A 19,708-nucleotide genomic window follows, 5' to 3' on the forward strand; every position below is an offset into this window, starting at 1 on the left:
TAAGATTAATAATAAATAAAATAAATAAATAAATGCCTTATGTCAGATGGCACCATAGGTATGATCTGTAAATCATGAAAAGTTAAGACAAAGGCAGCGTGCCTGTCTTATTTACTGAAAATCACATCTAAAGCAGGCCTTAAAGGGTGTATTGTTGTTGCACCATGGTGAAGCCTGTGGATAGGCGTTTCAAAACATAAAAAAGCTGATTACGATACGTCTCGGAAGGCTCCGACTGGTTGTCGGAGTCTTCCGAGCTGCATTGTTATTGGCTCCTCAGTTTACTTTCCGTCCGCCTAATTACGATCTAGGCAGTTGGAAAGTAAAGCGGCTGGTCATTCCGGCTCGGAGAGCCTGTCGGCCAGTCGAAGCCAGCCAGTAATCTCCAGGCAGGCTTTGCCTCCCTTGAGATTACAATGCACGGTTTCCAACATGGTTTCCATGCCTGCCTTTCCGACATGGAAACCATGTCGGACAGCATGTTTGGGGGCCCCCAGCAGGGCCGGGCCTCCGGTTGGAGGCAGAGGTCCCTGCACCTTGTGGTAGGCACCCTAAGGTGCTTGCCACGGGGTGCAGGGATGAACCATAACTCCCATTTCACTATGGGAGCATGCATAACGGATGGTTTATGGCCCTTGCATGCTCCCATAGTGAAATGTAGGAATGCGACTGAACAGTGTTTGGTCGCAACTTAACGAGGCGGTCAGGACCGCGACCGGGTGTCAGTCGGTCCCAGGTGGACGCAATTCCGCCCGACATCTAAATCAGGCCCAGAATCTCATAGTTTAGTAATAGTCGGTAAGGGTTTTGCATTGGTTACACTCTCTGTCATAGTCTGCAGTGAAATATTTGTACTGTGATAATCCTAGTTAGACCCACTTATGGGGGGCTGTATATTTTTTTTGTCAAATGTATTATTTACATACTTTTAACTTTATGACTGTATGCCTGATGCTTGCCTTATAGAGAAAGGTTATGTTCCATACAGTAGGGTTGAATTGGTTATGTGGATAAGCCAATGATAAAGACCATAGACAACTATGGACCGTGTTGGTACATTAGGAAAAGTTGTGGTTTATGTATTATGTCTGATTTTGTTTATTATGAAAAGTTATGATACAAACAGTAGTCCTGACCTATTTATTGTGTGAAGCATGTATTAAAGTAAAAGGCTTTTATAGATTGGCAGAGGTTGCAAAGATTCCGGACAACCCTCTGAGGTAGAAGATTTGCATTGTGATAATCCTTGGTAGGACGCTTTAGGAGGGAGTGTGTATGGCTCTGTTAAATATAATTTTGCATATATGTGTATTTTTTATGACTGTCTGCATGTGTGATGTTTGCCTTGCAGGATATCTTGCACTCCGTACGGGAGGGGCTTTTTCATTGGTAAAAATGATGCAAGATGCCTTAGATGCGATCTGTTTATTATAATCAGTTATGATAAAGGCAGCAGTCCTGATCTATTTATTTTGAAAAGTATATGTTGAAACCAATAGACCTTAACCCCTTCGCTGCGGCGGGAATTCCGCCGCAGCGCTAAGGGGGCAGGGGGGCCGAGCGGCGCTCGCATGCTCGTGACGGAGCCGCTCCGTTACAAGCCGCGGTTGAGCTGTGCTCATGACGGAGCGGTTCCGTCATGGCCCCGCCCGCTCAATGGAACGTCCAGCGCAGGTGCGGAATTCGCGCCGAGCGGGCCATGACGGAACCGCTCCGTCATGAGCACAGCTCAACCGTGGCTCATGACGGAGCGGCTCCGTCATGAGCATAGAAGGGGTTAAGGTAGATTGCAATCACACTGTGGTAAAACTTCCACAAGGGTATTTTGTTGCATGGAATCTCTCAGATTACTCTGCTTGGCCACATTGTTGTTGCTTTTTGCCACCTCTGACAAACCTTGGGGCCATAACATTTGCAGTGCGAAAATCAGTGGCGGCTCCTCTGCTAAGGCGGAGCAGAGTCGCATCAACTGCCTTCAAGCAGGAAAAGAAAGGAAAAAGTAAAATAATAATAACATATTGTTATCGTTTTATCTTGTCTTCTTGCTGCGGCAGTTTGTGTGAGGGGACGGGGCGGGGCTGGAGAGCAGGGGAGGAGTGTACAACCTTCCTAAGTGCGCAATGACTGGTCGGCCCTCCCGCACCGCCCAAAACAGTCATGCACACTTTCCCTGTGCTCCATGCAGGCTTCATTACTGCCTGCATGGAGAACATGCCCACCCCTCTAGCCCCTGGCTGAGCGCCTAAATGGCGCTCAGTCAAATCACAACACTGCATTGCAGCACATTGTGATTGGCTGCGGAGAGCGAGGGAACCCTGGTGCTTCCTGTTCCTGGAAGACGAGAGCGGGAGCAGAGACGCGGGATCCGGCGGGAAGGTAAGTGTTATTATTTTTTTCTAATTGTGACCATCGACCTCTCCATGCGCCTTACCGCCACTGCCTCCTCACCCCCCCCCCCCCCCCCCCGTCGGCTCTGCCAACTCCACCGCGAGCTTTGCCAGACGCCACTGGTGAAAATTCTTGGTAGGCCTACCCATTTGGAAAAGTTATGTTCAATGCAATGCATCTGATCCGTTTACTGTGAAAAGTTATGACAGAAGCAGCAGTCCTAATATATTTATTGTGAAAAGAATATGTTGAAGCTAATAGGCCTTTAAAGTGGGTTGTTACTACACTGTGGTAAAGCCTGTCAATGGGTATTTCGTTAGATGGATTTTTTGGAGAGCCTGACAACTCCGCAGTGCTACTGTGCCGCCCACTTGCTGCATATTTCATATGCAGTGCACCCACCGCATTCTATGCGGCCACTGCATGTAAACTAGACGGGCATCTAGAAAATATATTGACCATAGTGTATCATTGTTTTACTGTCAAGAATGGCCACATATTTAGAAGCAAGTTGACAGCCATCTTGGATCGGTAATTCGTTCATACATTATGCACTATACCATTCCAAGAAGTCCACACACTACTTTTAATTTTTTCTTACATTATTTCTCTCTCTAAGCAAATGCCACTACTTTGTCGGTGTGGGCGTGTGTGTGATTGTCGATGGGGAAGTGGGTGAATGTTAGAACGAGCCAGTGAGTGCAAGGATGAATTACAGAGTTTATGGGTGATGAGGTATTGAGTGCCTAAAGCCCAGCAGACATAATGAAACAAAGGGACAATCTAGAATGACGATTGTTAGAGATGCAGAAAGAACTGAGGATAGACAACTGATTTTGTTCTCTGCATTGACCCAAGAGGGACGCTCCCTTGCGCCGTCAATTTTACACTGCTTTTGCTGGCAGTGGGCCCCTTGTCACGTGTGACCTTGTGCAGCCAGGCCTGCTTTTTAGGTCTCGCCTGTCAATGCGCATGCTCATTGAGCTTGCGAGACTATAGGGGCCTAAACAGACTTTAACTAGACTGGCGATTTGATGCAGTGCATGTGCGCTTTTAGCTCAATGCGCAAGCGCAATGAGTTAAAATGCGCGTGCACAGCATCAAATCGCCAGCCATCTGTTGCCCAGCTTGGTGCCGCCAGCAGCTCTTCCCGCTCCACCCCTGATGCATCAAAGGCTTTCACGGCCGGCTGGCCGTGCTTTCAGTTTCACGGCCGCCAGGCCGTGTCTCCTTATTTAACTTGTTTCTTTCATTTTTATCAGAAGCTAAGGTCTGGCCCCAACAGGTAACTTAGTCCTTAATTTCTGTTTCATTTATCCTTGTACGTTTTTATTCCTCAATGTCAAAGTAAAAATAAAAAAGTGTGAAGATCCTGAAACTCGCAATTTGAAGAAATTCTGTAAGTCGTTCCATAGGTCAATGATGCAGTGCAGGCTTGGGTGTCAGCACATTTCTTCACGTCACCTCTGCTCTTCCACCCTACCAGGCCAGGGTTTGATATGTAACACAGTCCCTTTATTACCATCACTGAAAGCGTTTGCAGAGTAATTATTTTGAGGACAGCAGGTCTGCGTTTGCAAGGTTTGTACTTACTTTGATATAAAAGCGTGCGGTTTCATAGATGAGGTCACGACAGATTCCAGGGTTGCGGCGCCAGCTCATCCATTCTCGTCCCAGAAAAAGGACCTGGTGTGTACTCTGGTCATTTGTCTGCATTAATCTACCCTCCTTCGTGTTTCTTTTCCTTAAGCGCATGCTGCTTCCTCCTAGGTGCTTCGAGGGCTATGACACCCACGTTAAAACATTGCACCTCGGCCGATATTCGACGCAGCAAGTATTCTACAGTGTACTCGATTGCCAAATTGCTGATAGTACAGAGACCTCGACTTGGGATGTATGAAACATGAGAAAGGTTTTTGGGATCTCAGAGACCAATAGAGCTCTAGACTGACTGCTGATCTCCCATGGGGTTAACTTTAGGGGTGGGCAAAACTGCAAAATTGTGTGCGTGGGAAATATGCGTATTTCATTCATGACGATTTGGATTATTACTCGAAGTGTGCTCCGGGTTGTCTGTCCATGTGAATATTTGCTCAAGGCTTGCTGGTGGGTGCAAAAGTGATGCAAGTAATTTCCATGCAGTTTCTTCACGTACTCAGTGAATATTGCTAGCGGCGTGCATGTAGCTGCAGTTCATACGCCATTGCACAGCTACTACACGACTGTTTTTGATCGAACCAGTCTCCCGGCGAAAGCATTATGCAAAACAAAATCGTAAGTAGAAGGAAATCAAAAAGCTCCCGAAATATGAAACCCAATAATTGTGAATAGACCAGTTAACACTTTCTATATAAAAAAAAGGTTCCTTTGGCCTAGCGAAAATTCGAGCTAGCATGCTTCCCCTGCACAGTCCCACTCAAAACAGTTTCAACCTCTTTTGTCGAGAACCATTATCCCCTATTAGCCATGGCCACATCTGGGGGGTCTCCCCACAACCCCACACACACCCACAGCACCCCACACACAACCCCCACACACAACCCACACCCCCATCCCACACACACACAACCCCCCACACACAACCCCCCACACCCCCCCACACACACACCCACACACACAACGCCCCACACACACAACCCCTCACACACACAACCCCCACACACAACCCCACACACACAACTCCCCACACACACAATCCCACACACACACAACCCCATACACACACAACCCCCCACACACACAACCCCACTCACCCCCACATACCCACCCCACCCCCACCCCCACACACACCCCACACGCACCCAACACACCCACACCCCCCACCCCCATACCTCTACACACACACTCACCCACAACATCACTATGCGCTACCACAGCATCACTGAACGCCACAGCATCACTCGCCACCACAACAACTGGCACTTTTTGGGTTGCCTTGTCCTACAGCTAAATTCGAACTATTCTGAACTAGAGTCTCATAATTTTCACAATTTTGCAGTAAAACGATCAAAGAGGTACTAACTTAATTTCGACATCATTATTGAAGTGCAGTTTATCTTGTCTTCCTCAGTACTTCGTTCATCTCTCTAGAGATGTGGCCTAACGACCAGAGCTGCCTTCTAAGTCACGTACATACAAAACATGTTGCATTACAAATGCTATAGGTGTCACATTTGCGAAAGTTATAACTATTGGCATTGTAAATGACAAAGCTATCAATTTAGCTATTTTAAAAACCAACATATAAAAAAAATATTTGTCATTTACAAGACCAATAGCTCCAACTTTTCTAATGCGAGACCTATTGAATTTCCAATGCTTGTTTAGTCAATAGGGTGATGCATTCTGGAACTAGTATTTTCACTCTCAACATTGTATTCATTTGTTAAAAAAAAACCACAGCATGCAAATCGCTATTGACTAAAAGCCATTACTAATGGAAGGTGTCAATTTGTCTTGTTGCCCACAATAGAAGCCATGTCCGCATCAAAAGTCCAAGCTTAGGCAGGAGAAGTAGATACACACCGGGGAGGAGAGGTGTGGAGTAAGAAAGAAGGAGTAAAGTAAAGCTGAAAGACTGGTGTCTGTGCATGAAGTAAACAAGGTAATGCTCCGCGTTAAGGCATCAATACACAGGTAATACAATGCAGGAATGTTTGCAGAGGGGAAGGACAGATATGGTAAGTTAGTGATTCAAGGGTGTGGCTGGGGAGCACCCAGGCATGCCTTCCTGCTTGTTGAGGCCTCGGGCCCACGCAGTTTCCTGGTGAGCTCGAGGCAGCCTTTCTCCTCTGTGGTCGGAACCGAAAACAGAGCAGGCATGAAACTTTCACCAGGTTTAGCACCTCCAGGGCCTGTGGTGTGTCTGTGGCCAACAACTGACGCATTTTTGTGTAACCGTTCATTAGGAACACATGTCCCCGGGTGTGTTGCATCACACAGGGCAGCCATGCATTGTGCTATTTAAATCCAGAAAACAATTGCATATCAAACCCCTGCAGGGCACAGCTCTTGCCAGCAAATGCAAAGGTTAATACAAATATAATCTACTTCTAAGTTAGCAAAGGAGCTCAATGGGTTCGTGCGCTTGCTGCTGAACTGTGTTTTCAGCAAGTGAAAGGTTTGAATTCCAGCAGCTTTCTATACTTCTGATGGCCTTAAATGAGTACTGTTGGGTTACAGTAATATTAGATGCATTGTTGTGAAACTACAAGCACAGCATTCAATTCTACTAGGTCTGTGGCTCAGTTGTCCAACCAGTTCATATTTTTACTGTGCATTCTGTTGCTTGTAGTTCTAGATTTATAATGGAATGAACAGGACTTTAAGTACCAGAATTGAAAGAAAAATATAGGATTCAATGAACTACTCAAACATAGACCTTTTAAGGTTGAGAGTTCTCCCTCAGGCTGTGGGCGCTTAGCTCGCAAGTTGCCCATGTGTGAGAAGCCCGCCCATGCCAGGTTTTTGGTTTGCATTGAGGCACTTGTAGTGTTTTTTGTCAAATTTTAAAATGAGTACTACAAGTCCCAGAATGCAAAGAAATAACCTGTCCCAGATAAGGTACTCATGCATTGACCTGGGAAACTTGAGAGTATTATAGCGCTTCGTAAAAAGATGAATTTAGTAATGCAAAATATGTTGCACCTTTTGGACATGTGGTGAATGGTTTCCGCCGAGTACTCTCCTGATCCTTGAAGCTCAGTGTTCAGTCCCTCTTCCCTTTCATTGCGGGCTAAGAAAGTGTTGGTCACAGGTCATTTGTGTCACAGGTTTGGTGTCGTGGTTCCTATCTGCCCTGTTGTAGATAAACACTCAACAAACTTACTCCCTAACTTTTGTGTTTTACTGAAGGCCATCCAACTCTGATTCTCCACCTGCTTTCGTTTGCAGCATTCATCCACTGTGAAGTGCTGGTCTGTCTGCTCTCACGACTGAAAGCCGGCATGCTATTCCTAGTAGATATGCAGATGCCAGAGTGTTGGGTGATATTTACTTACATTTTTCAGCATTGGGAGCAGCTATCATTCAGGACTGATGAAGCCTCAAATGTGTAATAGTGCCCTTTGCCTCCATCAACTTATGTTTTTACAATAGCATATCATCGAAATTGCATATTACACTTGTGAATCTGCATGTGTGGGATATGTCATTCGGTTTCAGGTGTTGCCTACAGGAAGCTTTAATCAGTCTGCTGCCAGAAGTCCTATTGTGCACGATACTACACCAACAGCTTATTGGGATTAGAGTCAACCCAATGCTTTCCATTGGTTGGCTTTGTTGTCACTTTGCTTACTTCTCACTTAGTGGCTTGCCTTTCTCTTCTTGTGTTTGTCCCTCCCCTGGAGCACGGCCTCTTTACCATCCTTTTTTTATTGGATGGCTTGTATCGTTACACTGCTCACATTCAGGGAAATACTTTTTTTTCTTTTTCAATCAGCATTCCATGAGAGTGCATGTGTTTCCTTGCTCTCTCCCTCATGTGCTTCCCTCCTCAAATACCTGCCCCCGTGCACAGTGTTACGCCATCCTCCACACAGAGTCAGCTCATCCCTTGCATCTCATACTTGCTTTCGCCCCATGTGCTGCTTTCTCTTACTCCATGTGCTCTGTGTTGTTTCCTTCTCTTCCACTCCGTCCATGGCTTTCCCCACTCAGTTTCTTTTTTAAACTCCTGTATTTTACGCCTTGGCCTCAAACCCTTCTGTTGCTCCCGCCCCCATCGGTTGGTGTGTGAATTCTTTAAGATTCATGCCAAAAGAGAGACAATGAATTGATTAGCACAAATAGTTCTCTTGACGACTTGAGCTTTGGGTAGACCCTAGACATTTTGGATTGGATGAGTGACTGATAGGATTTAAAGAGGAGGATGTCTCTAACTAGTGAGTTCTTTAGCATTACCGATGGTGAGTTGGTTCTACAAGCGGCTTGATTAACCCTTTGGGTTTCAAAACCCTTGGTGAAAATCACAGGAGAGGTGATGTGTCCTTGCAGGGCCCCACACATGGGTGTCAGGTGGGACTGTAGAGTCATATTTGGACCAACTGGTACCTGTTGTGTAGATAGGGTGCATCCCTCAACTTTGGAATGATACAGTCTGCTAAAACAGCCCATGAAATAATGTCAAAAGAGTATTTAATGTTGATCATTTAATAAATAGGTTTTTGCAGCGCTCGGGCAGTTCCGTGTCTTTTAGACACGCCTTGCTTGCTAGTGTGAGTTATCAAAGACGCCATGCCTTTGGCAGCTGTGTACCTGCAGTCAGAGGGTCTCACATGCTGGAGACCCATGAGATTAACAGAGTATCCACCAATGAATTAGTTTATTGATGGCAACACCTTTTATGTACAAATTAAATATGTGGTGTGCACCATGCAGACGTTCACTCTGTCCCACAGTTTTGTTTACCAATTGAGCCATTACTTGCAAAAAACATGTTTTCAGATAAGCTTCCGGGTCAATAGTGGGTTGGTGCCAGCAGACGTCTTTTGTAGTCTAAGGCAGCGCCATCTCCAGGGGCTGCCTGGTGCATCCCGTCTTAAGCCGGCAGAGAGGTGGCTCTTATTGTAGATGAGGGTGAAGCATCCATGCCAGTGATTCTGAACAGTGAAGTTGCCATGGCTGCTAACTGCTGTGGGGTGAACTCTTCACTCTGCAATGTTCCTTCTGTCCCAAGACCTTTGGGGGTGGTTAGTGTATTGTTTTCTGGCGCTCACCACTGTTAGTAGTCGAGGAAGCATTGGGATGTCGGACCAGTCCGCATTGTCGCTAGTTAGTAGCTGCAGCATCACTAGTATACAAAGTCTGTTGCCCGGGTGTGTTGAGGATAGCAGCCAGGACCATACAAGACAACACAACTCATCAGGAGCCTCTGCTGCCTGCGCCCTGGAACAGAAGCCTGCGAGCCGCAACGCCTTCAGCTGCCGTGCCATTGGACATGAGACAAGCTCCCAGCCTGACCACCGGGTTAACTTTCAGCGGAAGAGCCAGACGCGCTGTCCAGTATAGATTGCAGTACCGGGCTCAATATACCTAAGCGCAAAATCCAACATTTAAGCGACTTTTAATGAGGTTGTTGCAATTTTTTAGAATGCAGAGAAATCCTGGCTTTCTGCATTGCTTCTATTTTTTTTAAAGAAATGTCTTCCCTAGGACAAGAACCTGGCACAGGGTGGCATAGGGCCAAAATCATCAAGGAACACCAAATGAGGCTTACAGCTGTCCTTGGGCTACGTACGTTAGATAAGCAGGGGATGCTGCTCGGAACAAGACCTCCAAATACACGAGGGGTAACCAGAGTGAAATTTTAGGACCCTTTTATGAGATGTTGCATTGGGCCCACCATTTTTAATCACAGCGCTGCCATTTCCAAAAAAACTCTGCAGGAACTGTGTTCCCGAATGAGTCGCAGGTCTGGCCAGGTCTCAGTATAGGATTCCCAGAAAGGTTAAAGTTATTTGGTAGTGGGATTTCTACATTTTATTTATTTGCCTGATACAGATGGAAACATTCTGTTTGAAGCACATGTTTAGTGAATGTGTAGGTGTCTTATCTTATCTTATCTAAAGGGGGGTTTTCTATAGCGCTCTGACACCATAAGTTTCCTGGTGCTGATTGGGTGCTGAGAGGTGTAAAGAAGGGGATCTAGCCAGACTGTGTGAAAAGATTAATTTTCAGGCGTTTCCTAAATTCCAGAAGGGAGTTGGAAGATTTAAGCGAGAGGGGCAGCGGGCTCCAGAGTTTGGGAGCCAAGTGAGCAAATCTACGACCGCCAGATTTTTTGAGCTTAATTGGGGGTGCGGCTAAGAGCTGGCGATGAGAGGACCGCAGGTTGCGTACCGGACAGTAGGGAGTGACCAAGGATTTAAGGATGTCGCAAATGTTTGTATTCAATCTACTTCAGTATTAAAACTTCCTCTGTAGTTCATTGTGTGTGTGTGTGCCTTTCACGTCAGCAAAAAGCCTGAAAATGTACCGTAGCTTTTACTTCGTACACGTATTTGCAACTGTTTATGCGTTCTCCTGGTGGGATTTTTTTTATTCATTGTTATCAAAGTCTACAAACTTGTCTTGTTTCAGTGTCATGCAGGAAATTCTGTGACCCTGCCAGAGTCTCTGCTCTTCATATCCACCCTGGATGGGAGCCTGCATGCGGTCAGTAAAGTTACTGGAGAGGTGAAGTGGACATTAAAGGACGGTGAGAAAAAGGCAATTGCCAGTTATTTTTTTAACTGTATTTATACTTTCCTACTCTAAATAATTGAACGTCGGTATGTTCTCATTGGCCCAGAAGAGTGAAGTACATGGTCTCAACTAAATGCAAGTTAGGCTGTGCTTCCTGGGGGATGTGAGGATGCTGTAGGTGTCTGACTGAGGCAGTACAACAGTGGATGCAGGACTTTGTCTAAGCTTTAAAGTCACATACCTCAAACCGAAGGTCTTCCTGCCCAAAGCCCATGTTTCTGGCCTCAGAGTGGTTTTCACCAACCCTTTTAACCCCAGCTTCATCCTCGACAGCCAACTGACCATGAAATGACAACTCAACTCCATTGCCTCCTTATGCTTTCACACACTTTGCATGCTCTGCACAATCTTCAGCTTGATCCCAACTAACACCACAAAGAATTTCACTCAGGCTCTCGTCACCAGCCGCCTCGACTACAGCAACGCACTGTACGCCGGCATTTCCACCCAGCTCCTCAGAAGACTCTAGACCATACAGAACGCAGCAGCCAGACTCATCCTGGACCTCCCCAAATTAACCCACATCACCCCTGACCTGAAAGACCTCCACTGGCTCCCCATCGAGAAGAGATGCCATTACAAGATATTCATGCACTCCTACAAAGCCCTCCACCTAGGACCTGCCTACCTCAACCACTGACTGAACTTCCACCAACCCGCTCCACCAACCCGCTAGACACCTGCGCTTCTCCTCACTTGCCCTCGCACACATCCGTTGCAGTCGCATCAGTGGCCGTTCCATCTCCTAAATCGTTTCCAAGACCTGGAACAACCTTCCCCTCCAGCTCTGTACAGCCACCTCGCTGGCAGGCTTCAGAAGAAGACTTAAGTCCTGGCTCTTCAGAGACACTTCGCCGAGATACCCCTAGGGGAGACAGTGTTGCGCTTTACAAATGCTGTCAGGGATCATCAGCTTACATACTGGGTCCACCTCCCAAATAAGGAACACTCCCCTCCTCTAGGCAATCCTCCTTTTCCAGTGCTACACTGATAACCCGCAGCATTCCCTCCTAATAGAAACTTTTTCTTGGGGCATGAGGAATTACCTCTATGGTTCCTTTATTGAATACATTCAAAATGCCTGCCCTTCTCAAATGGCTTTTTTTACCCTGTGCTCCCTCCTTCCTGCCTCACGAAAATGGTTTGGGACTCTCAAACTTTGTCACAATTTTGAGGCCCTAAAGAGTTGTCTTTTTAAGCCTTGTTGCTTACCTCCTTTCCCCGCTGCAGGCCTTCTCCTCCCTTCATGGGCCATTAGAATTAATGGGGCGACCCTGTGTCCCTCAGAACCTGGGTAAATTATACAGCAAGAAAAATGGTTCTGTCGGGTATAACAACTAATTTGTGCAAAGTAATAAATACACTTCAAACATTTGTAAGTAACACACCAATTTTACAAAAATAATAATAATAAACACAGCTCTTAACCCCTTCGATGCTGATGACGGCTGGGAGCCGTCCTGGCACACAGTGCTTGTGTGCTGATGACGGCTCCCAGCCGTCATGACCACGCCCGCGATCAGAATGTGCTGCACAGGAGCGGAATTCTGGCCGCGGGCAAGGGGTTAATCAGCAGTGAGTAGTATCTTTACTTTACATATTATAGAATGGCTGTCAAGTGACCAGCTACAAAGGCAAAACTGTACAATGTTCAAGTGAGTCTTGAGTGACTTTAGGTGATTAGTGACTGTAGTGCTGTACATGAAGTGATAACGAAGAAATGTGAATACAACCAAATAGGAAGGTTTTTTTTTTTGATGGTCAGTTCCAATTTACAAGCATATCACGCCAACAACCAATTTTGAATTCTAGTTCAGTTTAGCGGATTGTATGGACAAGTGGAGAAAGTAACGTTTCCAAAACGACCGTGACTGAGTATGACGTTTCGCGCTTCATTGCAAATCCAGGATCGCCTTGGCGTCCACACACGAACTTCAACCGGCTGGTGAAGTTTAGAAGCCTTTGGACGTCGACCTACCGGTGTGAGACTCAGGTGTCGGCTGACACCTCCCAGCATTATTGCCATAATAGGAGATCAATTCATAAGGTTCCTCCACCACTGGCTGTCCTCCCTCATCTTTGTTTACCCCTTCTCCTGATGAAGACCCGCTCCGGATGCACATAATTACCTGCACCATCCCTCAGGGTCGAAACGTCGACGTTACTTTCTCCACCAGTCCATACAATCCTGGCCCACCTTTCCAGCCTAAATATTTTGTGACCTCCCACCAGATGGTGACCACCGTTTGTGTATTTGTTTCTTCACCTCTTATAATAAAGAGGGGTAACCCTTGGTCCCTATATAATATCTGTCAACTCTGCAGGCCGGATTAGCAGGATCCCCAAAAGCTCAATTGTTTGCCATAACCAGTTGTGAGTCCCAGTAATACACTTTTACATCTGGAATCGCCAGTTCCCCCTCATAGACTCCCCTTTGTAACTTGTGCAGAGCTATGCGCGAGGCCCTCCCAAATCCACAACAGGGATTGTAACTCTGCCTTTATGGATCTAAAGAATGATGTTGGGATTTGATACGGGACATTTTCTAGAACTTGTGCTACTTGTGGGAGTGTCATCATTTTAAATAGAGTCATCTGGCCCATCAATATCAAGGGCAACGATCTCCATCGCTGGGCATCTTTCTTAAACCTGTCTAGCTGGGGTAGCAAATTGCGCCCATAAAATGCCTGTGGGCTCTTTGTTATATTTATTCCCAGGTATTTGAACCCATTCAACTGTAACAGAACTTCATACCTCGATGTGAATCTGAGGGGCTCCCATGCCAGTGGAACTAGAGCTGACTTATCCCAGTTAATGCGGTATCCCGAAAAATCACAGAACGTGCTAAATATTTGCAAGATTCTATTGATTGATTCTCTTGGGCGGTGAACATATACCAGGATATCATCCGACTCACTACAAATTCATGAATAGTGACCTGATTCACAAAGGCATTCTGAGACAAAATTCTAACTTTAAGATTTTTGGTATTCACCGAGGTAATTTGCGAGTCGTATCTTTACGCCTGCAGTGGGGCCGGGTTCTCCGGCTCAAGCCGTACTCTCTGGTTCGGGCCGTATGAAGTGTAATCAATGGACCGGAACTCAATTTATGCAAAAAGGAACATTAGGAACGTGAGATAAATGGTAGAGATCATGAAAATCAGTTTGGGCAGGGGAAAGGGTGTGGCCAGACACTACATCGCATCCCAGAAAAGTTTGCTCCTGTGCATCATGGTACATGCAATCCACATTGTGCACTCCCCTCAGTGTTGACTGTAGTGTTACACTGTAGTGTTATTGACTCAACTATTTTTTCTGAGGGTCTTTAGCACCAAAGCAGGTGGTCAGAGTTTGCCCATGGATCTTCGGAATTATTTGCCAGATTCATTCAAAAAAATGTTTTGCCAAGCAAGGAAAGCTTATCTCTGCTAAGGATGTGTCTGGACTCTCATAGGTTTTCTGTGTCATCGCTTGGTTACCTTTCAGTCTTTTGGCCATTTACATCTGATCTTTTGAATGTATTGGCAAAAGGTAAATGCAGATAATTCCCACAGAAGTCCAAACCTGATGTATGAAGATGAGCCCACGATCAAGAACACCACCGCATAAAACATATTGCCTGAATAAGGATCAGCCAGATTGTGGCCTTCTCAAGACCCATTGTGCCCACTTGCACTTTAACGCTCGATCCCACCTGCATTTGGCTATGTCTTCAGCTTCACCCAGGTCCACATACATCAGACCAAAGTGTTTAGGGGCATTTGTGGAATCGGAAAGGGCAGATTCACTATGTTCTCTTGAGCAGTGGAGCATAGCTGGGTTTCCAGTTGGTCTCCTTGCTGGGGTTTCACCATTCTTATGCTTTCCAGAGCAGGCTTGGGACATATGACACACTTAATCTCCAGTGCTTTCTGTGTGTCAACCTTTACCAGCACTAAAGAGGAAGTGCCAAAGGGGCGCAAGCTCACTGTGCATTTGTAGGAAACGCGTAATCTTCCGTCCCCATCTTTGTCTTTATCTCGGTGTTGTTTATTTTTAAACTGTCCTTAGCCCAGAGCGCCATGATAATTTGGGTGATTGTGCTTTATAAATAAGTGGATATACATGGTTTACTACTGGTTGTAGCTGTACTCTCAGAACTCTGCAGCTGATGACGCTACTAGTTGGCAACATCACTATATAAAGGAAAGAAATAAACATTGCAATCCCCGGGGTACAGATTTCTGTTTGCTAAGAGTCAGACTAGTTTACTTTATTAATCTCCTATGGTTTTTCCTGTGTAGTGCAAACATACGCTGATGACAGCTTCCCTACGCTCATTTAGAAATCTGCCTGAGAGTGGTTGCTTTGTTTGTAATGGGTATTTGCTGTTGGTCTCATGCGTGTACTGACTGTGTTTCCAGGCTATCTTTCATCCCTCAAAGAATTTTAACTGTTTAGGTCTCGCGCCTAGCGGTGCATTGTGCAGCACTACTCGTGCAGCGCGAGACATTTAATAGCTAAAAATGGGGTTTCAGAGAGTGCCCTAGGAATCGCACATGCTCGTGCGTGTGCTTTTCCTTTTGTGTCCCGCTATTGGCCTCTGCATGCGTGTTTTTCACTAAGACGGCACGCAATAGGCCAAAGGCGGGCGCATTGCTCCACCCATGGCCTATTGGGGTCTATTACGCGCACCAAAGACCATGTGGTTTTGTTAGACCTGGCACCTTGGCGTGAGTTTCCCTTCCACTTTTTTCTGATGTGCCTCAGATGTTTTTGCTGGTGTCCGCCGCTCAGGGCACTGCGCCACGGCCAACCCGTCCCGCAGTGCAAGTGCTCCCTATGGAAAGTATAACTGTGATTGGTATACCTGATTGGTTCATTGGATTTACTGTCAGTCCCCAGTAAAGTGCACCAGGGGTGCCAGGGCTTGTGAATGCCAATACTGCTGGTGGGCCTGCAGCGCTGGTTGCGCCACCCACAGAAGCAGCCTTAAAAATTGTCTAGGGTCTGCCATTGCAGAACCTGCGTGCAGTCTGGTACTGTCATGCTGGCTGGGCAAGTGCGCACACTTGCCAGCCCCTAAACCTTCCCTTAACTTCATATTAGTCACCCCTATGGTAGGCCCAAGGGCAGGGTGCATTGTAAGTGTAAGGTAGGACATGCTCTGATGTGTGTGGCATGTCCTAATAGTGAATTACAGCCAAATTCGTTTTTCACTATTGTAAGGCTACCTGTCCCCTTTAGGCCAGATGGGCTGCTGGAATTATTACACTCTATAATCCCAGCAGGCTCAGGGAACATGGTAGAAATTAATGTTTAGTATGCCTGAACTCAGAATAATAAAATACTTCTTTTAGTAAAGTTTATTTTAATATCCTGTGTTTGCAAATGCTACTTTTAGAAAGTTAGCATTTGCTTGCCTAACCATTTCAGCCGCCTCTGCTAGTTTGTGTATCTGACTGTCTGGGATGTGTGAGTGACAGGGCTGGGGGATGACAGGTGGTGAATGCAAGGATTACACCTTAGTGGGAGGTAGGAGTGCCCCTGGACTCTTAATCAGGCTGTGCTCTGCCACCACAATGCTGGCTCCGCCCCCTGGGGAGCGACTGATGACTCAGCCTGCACCTGGCCCAGGAAGGGCGAAGCACTGTCATTAAGATACTCCTGGCTGCCCCCTGTCCCCACAATGCTGGCTCCACCTCCTGTGGAGCGTCTGATGTGCCTGCCCCTCACACTGAAAGAAACAGCCAAGGACAGCCACTCAGAGTGCTCCACCACTGAAAGGGATTATGCAGAGGCCCCCCTGGCCTGAAAAGACAAAAGAAATGCCATATAAATATAGGATCCCTGCTCCTTGTAAATCAGATCCTGCTTGTGAACCAAGACGCCCCGCTCTGCCTGAGGAGAAGGAACCAAGGAAGCTGAAGGAGAGAGCCTGTCCCTATCCTGGGGGACTAAACCTGCAGTGGGAACCTTGCTGCCAAAGGAGAGGAAGACCCCTTTTGAAAGACTTTGCTTTAATGACTTTCCACACACTCTTGTGCTTACTAGCTGATCTCCAAGGGCCTGGAAGTGAGCTGGCCCCCTGACCTGAGCCCCAGGACCATTGGGCTCTCCCCCCTCCTTCGACCCAAGCTGCTGGGCTTGCTAAGTTCGTGCCCCGCTGAAGGCCGTTATTTGTGTGCACCCCGTGAAGATTGTCTGCCTTGAAGTGCTTGGAGCCGTGCCATGGCCGCCCTGACCCGTGTGCCGCCGCTATTCGCAGCCGCCACCACACCGTGTCCCCAGGGGCTGCCCCGCACCCTGCCTCCACTTATCTACGAGGCCAAAGCTGCACCGCCTGCCAAAACAGCCGCCACAAACTCCCGGTACCCGAGTGAGCAGATTGTAGGTGCGTTCCCTTGAGCGTTTGCTCCGCATCGCACCTTGCCCCTGTGGCCGCGCCGCACCAGCTGACCTGCCGGTATAAGTTGTACCCGCTGCTGGGTGCCGCCGCGCCGCCTCCCCTCTTGCCTGCTCACTCCTGCCTCCCGACTGTGCCTCCCCAGCCGGTACCGTGCGTACAGCAAAGGAGTACTGCACGGCACGGGAGAAACCCACGAGGCTGCGCCCCTTCTGAAGGAGCTGCCCTGTACGACGGGTGCGGGCTGCTCTGTGTGCCCCCGCCAAAAGGATTTCTCCATCAAGCTTTGCGTCGAAGGGACGCCTACGCCAGGACACAGACAGCGTCCCTGACAGCCCGCAGAGCCCCTCGGAGGCCCCGCTCCTGCGCCGCACCTCTTGACGCCGCCGCGAGCCGAGCCCCCCCCCTCAAGGCGCCCTGCTGAGCCGTCCCGGTCCACAGCTGTTCCCCGCATTGTCCGCGGCAAAGGTACTGTTCTGTTGGGCTCAAGGGTGCACGTCACGGACCCGAAGGTCCGCCCCTGGTGTAGTTTTTGCCGATGGTTAACCCCTTGCAGGGTCCCAAAATCTAAAAGAGCCCCAGTAGCGTGAAGCTCACAGAACAGCGCATTAGAACCAAGATCCTGAAGCAAAGTGTCGGTTAACCAGGGATTCTGCCCTCCGCCGCCTTGGAGTGCATTTAAACCTGTCCCTCGTGACATAGAGACGCTTTGCTGAAAGAACACTGTTGTCACAAACACCTGAACTGAAAAATTGATACCGAAAAGAAGTACTGTGGGCATTGTTTTCTTAACTGATTTAAAGAGGCTTTGCTGAGAGAACTGCATCCTAATGAAACGCTTGAATTGAAATATTGAACAGCCAAGGAAGTATCCATTCCTACCCCAACAAAAGTATGGTGTGCATCCTGAGTTAATGTTATTTAAGGTCTTGTGATAAGTCTACAAATCTATTATTTTTACATAAAGTACCAGTATTTTTATACATACCACAGCCTGGTGTCCATTTGTGGGGGGGTCAGTGTTATTTACTGTGTGTGATTATAAATGCTTAACTAAATGCGCCCTGGAGATTAGCCTTGACTGCTCGCGCCACGCAACCTAGAGGGCGAGCAGGGGTTATTCTTAAAGGGTAGTTCCCTTGCCCTGACTAGAGGAGAGGGTCCCTGCTTGTCACAAGTGCATACTTGCGCCAACCAGAGACCCCCAATTCTAACATTGGACGCAGCGGTGAGGATTTCGAATTTGCATTTATAATTTATATACAGTAAATTATTGATCACCACATAGTGAGAGCAGACCTATAACATAGCCACATACTGTTGAGTTCGTTTTTCTATTTTTGGGATTGCTGAGGAATCTCCATTTTTCTTGTGAATCATGCCTGGCTCAAAATCTGGAAGGAGAGCAGCATCCATCGCCTCTAGTGTGAGTGACATGGAGGAAATAGAGTGGGAAGATGAAAAACTGGAGGAGTACAAGTGGGAGCAACTGAGCGGCTTCTGCAGGAAGTTTGGAATCTCCCAGTCAGGATGTAGAACCAAGGCTCACTACCAAAAGACGCTGAGGGCCTGGATGGAGTCAAGGGCACTTGGGAATGGGGGGGAAATAGTACCCCCAGAAAGCACCCATGGAGTTGGCGCAGTCCTGTCGCCAGAGGAGCTGGCAGACAGGGCAGCAACCAGGGCACATGAAGTGGAGATGGCAAAACTTAATGGACAGATGGAGCAACAAAGATTGGCAATAGAGGAAAGAAAAATCCTTTTGGAACATGAAGTGAAATTGAAGGAGTTGGAGCTGAAAGCGAAGAGTTTGGACACAGCTCCTTCTGGTGGCAGCACAACACCGGTGCAGGTAGAGTCCAGGGTGTACATACCCAAAGATGTAGTTAAGGAGTTCTTTAAGGGGGATGACATAGGACAGTGGTTTAGGGCATATGAGGTAGCCATGTCCTCCCACCGGGTCCCTGACAAGGATTGGGGAGCGGGGTTGTGGGGGAGGTTCCTTAGCGAAGGGCGGGACACCCTGCTAGATTTGCCCACTGAAGAACAGAAGTCCTATCCCCGCATGAAAGAGACCTTAATGACCAGGTATGGGCTTACCCCTGAAATGTACAGACAGAAGTTCAGGGGGTATGGAAAGCGTCCTTGGAGCACGTATGTGGAGTATGTGACCGGTTTTTGCAGAGCACTGGATGGTTGGGTGACGGGTAGCAAAGTGAATGATTTTCAGGGGCTTTTTGATTTAATTGCATGGGAGCACTTGTCTGAAAACTGTTTTCCTGAGCTACGCCAGCACTTGATTGATAGCAAGCTGTCCAACCCGAGGAAGCTTGCTGAGGAGGCGGACCGCTGGCTCAGCACCAGGGTCCACAAGGGTCCAGTGGGAGACTCAGCCAAGGGTGGGCAGGGTCCCCAGCAGAAGAGTGGGGGGGACAGGGGTAAACCAAAGGGGTTCCAACGAGGCCCCCAAAGTAATCCCCAAGGGAACCAGCAGAGAGGTTCTCAGCCTCCCCCACCCCCAAAGCAGACCGGGGCCCTGACAGGTAGGCCTGTTCCAAAGGGGCCCTTCAATTGTTACAGATGTGGTGACCCGGGTCACATTGCCACTGACCCTAAGTGTCGCCTGTTTGGTAAATCAGCACCCACTGGTGCTCCACCCCGGCAAGTAGCTAGTGTTAATTTGGGGGAA

General features: G+C 47.6%; 1 protein-coding gene across 1 annotated transcript in view; it reads left to right on the forward strand.

Moving 5' to 3' along the window:
• ERN2 (endoplasmic reticulum to nucleus signaling 2) overlaps positions 1-19,708 on the forward strand; it is a 189,704-nt gene that overhangs the window by 43,540 nt on the left and 126,456 nt on the right. Inside the window, exon 2 of the mRNA XM_086940449.1 lies at positions 10,468-10,585. Within this exon, the coding sequence (XP_086796575.1) occupies positions 10,468-10,585 (118 nt within the window). The remainder of the gene's footprint in view (positions 1-10,467; positions 10,586-19,708) is intronic.

This window comes from Lissotriton vulgaris, chromosome 10, assembly GCF_964263255.1.
Source record: "Lissotriton vulgaris chromosome 10, aLisVul1.2, whole genome shotgun sequence".
Classification (NCBI taxonomy): domain Eukaryota; kingdom Metazoa; phylum Chordata; class Amphibia; order Caudata; family Salamandridae; genus Lissotriton; species Lissotriton vulgaris.